Source organism: Protobothrops mucrosquamatus, unplaced genomic scaffold (assembly GCF_001527695.2).
Source record: "Protobothrops mucrosquamatus isolate PMUCROS unplaced genomic scaffold, P.Mucros_1.0 scaffold3869, whole genome shotgun sequence".
In the NCBI taxonomy this organism is placed as follows: Eukaryota; Metazoa; Chordata; class Lepidosauria; order Squamata; family Viperidae; genus Protobothrops; species Protobothrops mucrosquamatus.
The window spans coordinates 55,486-64,556 of NW_015389819.1; the positions used below are offsets into that span (position 1 = coordinate 55,486).

Here is a 9,071-nt window from a genome sequence, read left to right on the forward strand (position 1 = left end):
ACTACAGGTCCCATCGGCTGCGGAGTGCTCGCCAAGCCGGCGGGTGTTGCTGAAAGTTGCAGTCTTAAGGTGTGTGTGTGTCGGGGGGGGGGGGGTTGATAACAGAGGGTCGAAGAGAGCAGCGCCCCTCCTTAAGGGAGGCCGGACTACAAATCCCATCGACCGCACGGGACTGGCCGAGCTGGTGGGTGGTGCTGAAGATTGCAGGGTCTAAAGCGCGGGGTGGGGGGGAACGGAGCCGGGAGGTGGCCTCGCCCCCAGGAACGCCGGACTACAGATCCCATGGGCCGTATACTACTTGCCAAGCTGGCTGGTGATGCTGAACGTTGTACGGTCTAAGGTGGTGTGTGTGTCTGTGTGTGTGTGTGGAGTGGAGTGGGAGCCGGGCAGGTGGCATCATTCCCTAGGGACGCCAGACTACATATCCCATCAGCCACCGAGTACCTGCCAAGCCGGTTAGTGGTGCTGCTGAACGTTGCAATCTTAAGATTTGGGGAAGGGGCTGATTACGGGAAAGAGGGGGGGCAATTGGAGCCACGGAGCACCAGTCCCCAGGGATGCCGCACTACAAATCCCATCAGCCACACAGGCTGAAGGTTGCAGTCTCAAGGTGGGGAGGGGGGCTGTCCCGTTCCTGCTGGGCCAGAGGAAGACAAGGATGGGTTGGGAGGGGGGAGGGACCAACATCGGTGGAAGAAGATGGGGGGGCATGAGTGCGGCGTTCCAGGTGATCGGATTTTGAGGACACTTTGTCAGCAGGGAAAGGGGGGGTCCCCCTGGGGGGGGTGATGAGAGGGATGAAAGTGGTTCCTTATTTTTTGCCAATTGGGGAGGGGGTTTCATGGAGGGGCAGCCAAGATTCTGGGGTCTGCACCCCTAAAACAATTTAAAAAAAAAACCAGATTCACAGTTGAATCCTCCTGGATCCCGAGCAAGCAGATCCTGAAGGAGCCGATGTGGATATTTTGGAAAGAGATGAAAACCTTCTCCATTAGTCCCTAAGCGTTCGTGCAACCCCCCCCAAAAAAATAACCCCCCACATTCCTCCCCATTTCCCCCCCAATCCTTACATTTCCAAAACCATCTCAACTTCCCTGCTTCATTTTTGCCATTTTAATTAAAGTTCGTTTGGGAGGGCGGATTTGGGGGGGCTGAACCCGAACGTTAATTGATTCGTTCCAAGATGGCAAAGAAAAAAAAAATGGGGTTTCTGCAGATGAGGGAGGGGGAAAGAATGATTTAAGACTTTGGGGTTCCCCTGAAAAAAAGGGGGGATGAGGGGGAAAAAAACCCCACGCATTTCCCTAAAGAGATGTGACTTGGGACAGCTAGTCGTAAAAAAAAACCTCTTTCTCCAGCCTGGCCAGGTGTGAAATCCAGGTGTGCTGGGTTTCAGCTCTCCCCTGCCCTGTGCAGGTTGTGTGTGTGTGTGTGTGTGTGTGTCAAAGTGTCCAAGTTTGTGTTCTGCTCAACTCCAGGGCCCCTCAGAGGAAAGAATTGCCCTTTGCAAAAGACCCCCCTGCCCCAAAGAATATTTATAAGGTAATATGATATTTATAAGCTCCTGCCTTTGTGCCTAGCTTGGGGGTTTGTGGGGGGAAGTTGCAAGTGGTGCACATGGGGTGAGAAGGAGAAGCCGTTGCATGCAGTGGGGGGGGGAAGAGCCGGTGATGGGCAGCTATAAACGGGATTAAGTGACAGGCGGCATCCTGCCGGGAGGACAGAATGGGGGGGGGAATCAGGCCTGGCGGACGGTGGGGGCTGGATGCCCACCCAGCCGAGAGGCCCAACTCCCTCGCGGCCCCCAAATCAGATCATGGTCAGGTCTGGCTCGCTTCCAAACCGCCATCCTCCCAAGTTTATCCTAATTGCTGCTGGCGCATCGATCTGGGCACCCGGCCAGGCGGCAGATCGGAACTGCTGTTGACAAACTTTTGACAGGGGTCACGGAGCGTAGTTGGGTCGGGGTGGGGGTGGGGGGGAGGCAGGACCCACGTCCCTCAGTGGGGCAGATGAAGGTCACTTACAGAACCCGCTGGCGAGATCCGATTGCCGTCCTGCAGGACGTTGAGACTGCGTACTGCAGATTCCGCCGTTCTGGTTTCTCTTAAAGATGGAACAAAAAAAATAAATGTGGTTTAATGTTGGGGGACGCGCGGCCCACTTTTAAATCTCGGGCAGCGATTGTGCTTCGTTGTCTTTTCGGAGGATTCATATAGGTTATGTATTATAGCGATAGGATATATATATATATATATAAAGGATTTGGGCGCGACGTCACTAAAAAGCGTTGAAAATAGCTGCCCACGTGAAGCCAGTGGGGTTCGTGGCCTGTTTTTCTCCCCAGCAATTAGAAGCTGGAGGGACGCGCCAGGCGCAAACCAGGATCTATTTTTAACTTGGTTATTGCTCAGAATAGTGACTCCCTAATAAAACGGTCAGAGTCGCCCTGGGCACTAAGCAGGGAGGAACAGGACCCAGAAGGAGCAGCCGGAGCCTTTTGGGGTGTGCAAAGGCGAATTCAGAAGTTCTGGGCAGCTGAATGTGTTCTGTCCTGGACCTCCCCTCTAAATTTGTTGGACTACAAGTCCCAGCATGCTGGGCAGCCCCAGAACAATGTTGCATACTATGGAGGGCGGCACACTGTACTTCAAAGAAAGCTGGCACGAAACACCGTTGTTGTGTTGGTGGAGAAAACCTCGCACAGGAAAATGGGAACATTGCACAGGTAGTCCTTGACTTACAACGGTTCGCTTAGCGACCGTTCGGAGTTACAACGGCACTGGAAAAAGCAACTTATGACCTTTTTTTTTTTTACACTTAAGACCGTTGTGGCATCCCCGGGGTCACGTGATCAAAATTCAGACGCTGGTCAACTGACACGCATTTATGACGCTTGCAGCAGCCCGGGGTCACGTGATCCCCTTTTGTCACCGTCCAACAAGCAAAGTTGGTTGGGGAAGCAGGAGACACTTAACAACGTTGTCACTCATTTAACAACTGCATGTCACAAATGGTGTGGGTCTAGCGCCCGCAGTATACTCACTAGCCCTGCCCCGTTCTTGCGTGGCGCAGTGTCTTGTTTCTGCGCCCTGCAGCGCAGTGGCGGTCATTTTTACGCCTTGCAGCAGCCCATTTTTGTGCCCTGTGGTGCGGTGGCACCCTGGTTTTGCGCCCCATGGTGCGGTGGCATCCATTTTTGTGCCTTGCAGTGCGGTAGCGGCCCGTTTTTGCACCCCATGGTGCGGCGGCGCCAGCCTCTTTTTGCACTCCGAGGCGCCGTGGTGGGGTCCCGTTTTCACACCCCGAGGCACAGTGGCGGCCCATTCCCGTGTCCCGAGGCACAGCGGTGGCCCGTTTTTGCACCCCGTGGCGCGGTGTCCTGTTTTTGTGCCCCGCGACCAAGTGAGGGAGTATGCGTACACATATTACTGGGCCGCGGCCCACAGGTTGGGGAGCCCTGGCTTAACAGATGTGCCAAGAAAGGCCGTAAAAACGGGACAAAAATTCACTTAACAAATGACGCACTTAGCAACAGAAATTGTGGCCGTAAGTCGAGAACTACCTGTAAGGGCGTGTGCGAGCGATTTTGGGAGGACAGGAAGAGATGCAGACGAGGCAACTGGCAAGTAAGAGGCAGCCGAGCCCACCGAAGGAAGAAGGACATGGGAAGAAGCGTTTCACAAAACACCCCCCCTAGTTTCCTGGACTGTAAAGGGGGGGGGGGAAAGAGACACACTTTTAGCTTGCAAGATTCGGCTAGTGTTACCTTTCCAGGGCTTTTCAACCTTTTCACCCATTGTATCACTTTTAGGATATGGCAACATCCGAGTACCACCAGTCGCCTAGCAAGGCGTCAAAAACCTGATGACCCCCCCCCAAAAAAGGAAAAAAGTGATGAAGTACTGGTAGTCCTCGACTTACAACAGTTTGCTTAGTGACTGTTCGAAGTTATGATGGCACTGAAAAAAGTGCCCCACAAGCCACAGCCGAGCAAGACACCTGCCTGCCCGCCCGGCCACGCTCTTCCTCCTGTCTGAGGTTTTCATTGTTGTGAGCATTTCTGTTGGGGATTGGCAGCAGAGGTGGGGTGGGGGGGTGTTTGGTTTTTATCCCCCCCCCCCCCCGTCTGCTGGGTGGTTGCAGCAGGTTTTGGTCCCTTCACATGACCCTGGGACACGGTGACTGTCATAAATATGAATCGGTTGCCAAGCATCTGAATGTAAATCACAAGACCCTGGAGAGGCTGCAACATTCCAGCTGATCGGCGCTTCTTCTGGGCTCAGCAGAAACACCAGGATCAGTGCTGCTTTCCAGCTGGAGCCTGGCGCTGATCCTGGGGCTTCCGCTGAGCCCTGACAGTCCCGAAGAAGCGCCAATCAGCTGGAAAGCGGCACTGATCCTGGCACTTCCGCTGAGCCCTGACAGCCCTGCAGCTCCAGCCGTCTCTCGCTCAGGCTTGTGCGGTGCTGCCACCGGTTCAGCTCATTCCCCTCCCCTGCTACCACTTTTCTAGGATGGTCGCGTACCACCTGCCATGTGCCCATGTACCACAGGTGGTACCCGTACCACTGGTTGAAAAGCCCTGCCTTACACAATAAAGTAGAATTTGCTTACCTGGGCGCCCTTCCCGACATCAGTCTTGCACGTCTGAAAGTATGTTTTTTCCCCCTGTCCCTTTTACAGCTGAAGAAACTAAGGAGGGTCCCTGCTTTGCCATGTCCACTTTCCTCCTGGGGGCTCGGCTGCCTCTTATCCGCCTGTTGCCTCGTCCGCAGCTCTTCCTCCTGTCTCCCAAGGCTACTTCCGCAGACCCTGACAGACCACCATTGCCAGCTTGTTTCACTTTCCTGTTTCTTCCCATTGCAGGAATCTCGGGAAGTCGGGTCTGCGAGTCTCTTGTCTTGGCCTCGGTGAGTTCCAGGCGTTGAGAAAACATGAGCTGGGTGGGCTTCGGTGGTGCAGAATACGTCTGAAGGGCGGGAAGCTCCCTCAATTTGGGGTGTGCTTGTGGCTTCATCTGTCACCAACCGGTTTCCTGGTCCACCACGGACATGTGTAAAAGGGTCTGTTCCCAGACTTCCGTGTTCAGGAGACTAGAAGGTAAATCAAGAGTCTCCAATCTTGACCACGTTTAAGACTTGTGGACTTCAACTCCCAAAATTCCCCTGATGAGAACGTGATGAGAATAATCAATCAATCAATCAAAAATAGTAATAAAGCAATCTCTCTAGGGAATCCTGCTTTGAAAGGGTCACTTTTAATCTCTTTTAATGAACAATTAAGAAGTGGAACGGCTTCCCACCAGAAGTTGTGAGTGTTCCAACACTGGAGATTTTCAAGAATAGAATAGAATAGAATAGAATAGAATAGAATAGAATAGAATAGAATAGAATAGAATAGTACAGTAGAATACAGAAAGAATAGAATAGAATAGAATAGAAATAAGGAATAGAATAGAATAAAATAGAATACAGAAAGAATAGAATAGAAATAAGAATAGAATAGAATAGAATTAAGGAACTAGAATAGAATAGAATGGAGTAGAGTAGAGTAGAGTAGAGTAGAATAATAAAATATAGAATAGAATAGAATAATAAAATACAGAATAGAATAGAATAGAAATTAGATTAGAATAGAAATTAGATTAGAATAGAACAGAATAGAAATTAGAATAAAATAGAAATTAGATTAGAATAGAATAGAAAATAAAATAGAAGAGAGAAGAGAATAGAATAGATTCTATTCTGCTCAATTCTATTCTATTCTATTACGTATTTTATTATTCTATTCAATATAATAAAATACGTAATAGAATAGAACAGAACAGAATAGAACTAAGAATAGAATATATAATAGAATAGAAAAAATAGAATAGAAAATAATAGAATAGAAATAATAGAATAGAAAATAGAATAGAATAGAAAAAAATAGAATCGAAAATAGAATGGAATGCAGAATAGACTGGATAGTCATTTGCTCAGAATGGGATAGGGTCTCCTGCTTGAACAGAGGTTGGACTAGAAGACCTCCCAGGTCCCTTCGAACCTTGTTATTCTGTTGTCTTTGGTTCTAGGCAGCTTAAGAGCAGCCTGGCAGATCCATAGACCAGGGGCAGGACCACTTGATACCCATTTCAAAAGTCTGTTTTCCCTTGTAGGTACCTGGGTGACATTTGGGTCCCAGATCTCAGATGAGGTAAGTCTCAAACTATGCCCATTTCACGACTGTAGAGCAGAGCTCTTCCAACCTGGCCCTTTGACGACTTGTGGACTTCAACTCCCAGAATTCCTCAGTCGGCACGCCTGGCTGAGGAATTCTGGGAGTTGAAGTCCACCAGGAGGGGTCTTCAAACTCGGCTCTTTTATGACTTGTGGACTTCAACTCCCAGAATTCCTCAGCCGGCGTGCCTGGCTGAGGAATTCTGGGAGTTGAAGTCCACAAGCAGGGCTCTTCAAACTCGGCTGTTTTATGACTTGTGGACTTCAACTCCCATAATTCCTCAGTCGGCGTGCCTGGCTGAGGAATTCTGGGAGTTGAAGTCCACAAGCAGGGGTCTTCAAACTCGGCTCTTTTATGACTTGTGGACTTCAACTCCCAGAATTCCTCAGTCAGTGTGCCCGGCTGAGGAATTCTGGGAGTTGAAGTCCACCAGGAGGGGTCTTCAAACTTGCCTCTTTTATGACTTGTGGACTTCAACTCCCAGAATTCCTCAGCCGGCGTGCCTGGCTGAGGAATTCTGGGAGTTGAAGTCCACAAGCAGGGGTCTTCAAACTCGGCTCTTTTATGACTTGTGGACTTCATCTCCCAGAATTCCTCAGCCGGCGTGGAATTCTGGGAGTTGAAGTCCACAAGTCATCAAAGGGCCAAGTTGGAAGACCCTTGGCTTAGATTGACCCCAGCTTCCTTTCCAAGTGTCAACATTGAAAAGTCACCCCCTCCCTAGCACGTCCACACAAACACACACACACACACACACACACACAAAACTGCGTGTCCCTAAAAGCCAAAATAGTGGCAGAGGTTCCTAAGTCTTTCCCCCTCCCCTTCCGAATAGTTAACAGGCCCCGCTTAAGTGGTTGGGGGCACATTTTTCTATCTCTGCTCAAGGGAACTTTGGGGTGGGGTGGGGTGGGGGGCAGCGAAGCCTCTCAAATTAAAAAAAAAGACCCCTCCCCTTTTCTCGAAAACAACCCCCCCACACACCCCTTTTTTCTCTCTCTGCTTCTAGGTGGCGGAGAGCGTGCTCACCATCGCTTACGAAAACGGGGTCAACCTCTTTGACACGGCCGAAGTCTACGCCTCTGGCAAGTGAGTTGGGCTGTTGCACCCTGGAAGTGGGGGGGGGAGAGAGAGAAAAGGGGGGGGATAGGATCCAGAGCGGGATCTGCCTCGCCTGGGCCGGGAAGAAATTCAACAGGCGGAGAGTCTCTCCCTTTGGCGTTTTTGAATGGGGAGATTAGCTGGCATCTGCGCCGTGAAGGGAGTAAGACTTGGCTTGCTTCTCGTCCAGCAAGCTTTGTCCGGCGTGGAAGAGGGTCTCCTGCCTTGAGCAGGGGGGTTGGACTAGAGGACCTCTGAGGTTGCTTCCGGCACTGGGCGTCTGTGTTGTACGTTCTCTGCTGATCCAGAGGGAGAAAAGGAATATTTTTCCGTTGCAAAAGGATCTGAATTGTCTAGGCACTGCCCTGCCGTTGCTCAGCTCCCTTTACTCTAGTTGATGATAATGATGATTGATGATGATGATGATGATGATGATGATGATGATGATGATGATGATAATAATAATAATAATAATAATAATAATAATAATAATAATAATAATAATAATAATAATAATGTTGGAAGGGATCTTGGAGGTCATCTAGTCTGTTTTCTTCTTCTTCGTCATCATCATCATCATAATAATAATAATGTTGGAAGGGACCTTGGAGGTCATCTAGTCCAACCCCCTGCTCAGGCAGGAAACCCTATACCAATGTCTTCTGGAGGAGGAGGAGGGGGGGAGGAGGAACAGAATAACAGAGTTGGAAGGGACCTTGGAGGTCATCTAGTCCAACCCCCTGCTCAGGGAGGAAACCCTATATACCATTTCAAACAAATGGCTGTCCAGTCTCTTCTTAAAAACTTCCAGTGTTGGAGAAGGGAAGGAAGGAAGGAAGGAAGAATAACAGATGGAAGAGACCTTGGAGGTCATCTAGTCCAACCCCCTGCTCAGGCAGGAAACCTTATACCAATGTCTTCTGGAGGAGGAGGAGGAGGAGGAGGAGGAGGAGGAGGAGAAGAATAAAGTTGGAAGGGACCTTGGAGGTCACCTAGTCCAACCCCCTGCCCAGGCAGGAAACCCTACACCATTTCGGACAAATGGCAGTCCAGTCTCTTTTTCAAAACTTCCAGCGTTGGAGCATTCACAGCTTCTGGTGGCAGGTTGTTCCACTGGTTAATTGTTCTCACTGTTAGGAAAGTTCTGACAGTTGAGGTGTCACAGCCCCACAAGGCGTTCTGAGCACCACCCAGCCCTAAACTAATCTGACTTGTCCTTCTGTCCCTCCCTTCCCAACTCCCCCCCCCCAAGCATATAAATTTAATAATCAAAATAAAAACATTAAAACCTTTCAACTCCCTGTAGCTATTCTGCAGGTTAGGGGAGATCTATCAAATACCCACCCACCCCCATTTCACAAGCTGTCCAGTTCCGCAGGTACTGTGCATGGAGGGGGAAAAAGTGCTTTTGCCATGCTCAGGAACCCTCTTGTATACTGTGCACGGAGGGAAAAAATGCTTTTTCCATCCTCAGAAGCTTTCTTGTGTACTTATGCACAGAGGGGGGGAAAGTGCTTTTTCCATGCTCTTGGGCAATTTGCAGGGGGGAAAAGGGTGCTTTTTCCATGCTCAGGAACCCTCTTGTATACTGCGCACGGAGAAAAAAAGTGCTCTTGCCATGCTCAGAAGCCCTCTTCTCTTTAAGGGCCCTGTTCTAGGCCAGATGCTTTGGCAGTGATGGAGCCATCCTTCTTTCCAGAGATTGTCCTGGTTTTTTTCCCCCTTAGCGTGTCACTTCGTAAGCCAAG

The 9,071-nt window shown here is 50.0% G+C and overlaps 1 protein-coding gene across 1 annotated transcript in view; it reads left to right on the forward strand.

The window, feature by feature from the left end:
• LOC107298316 (voltage-gated potassium channel subunit beta-3) overlaps window positions 1–9,071 on the forward strand; it is a 34,829-nt gene that overhangs the window by 10,818 nt on the left and 14,940 nt on the right. Inside the window, exons 2-4 of the mRNA XM_015827689.1 lie at window positions 4,870–4,913; window positions 6,161–6,198; window positions 7,232–7,307. Coding sequence (XP_015683175.1) covers window positions 4,870–4,913; window positions 6,161–6,198; window positions 7,232–7,307 — 158 coding nt within the window. The remainder of the gene's footprint in view (window positions 1–4,869; window positions 4,914–6,160; window positions 6,199–7,231; window positions 7,308–9,071) is intronic.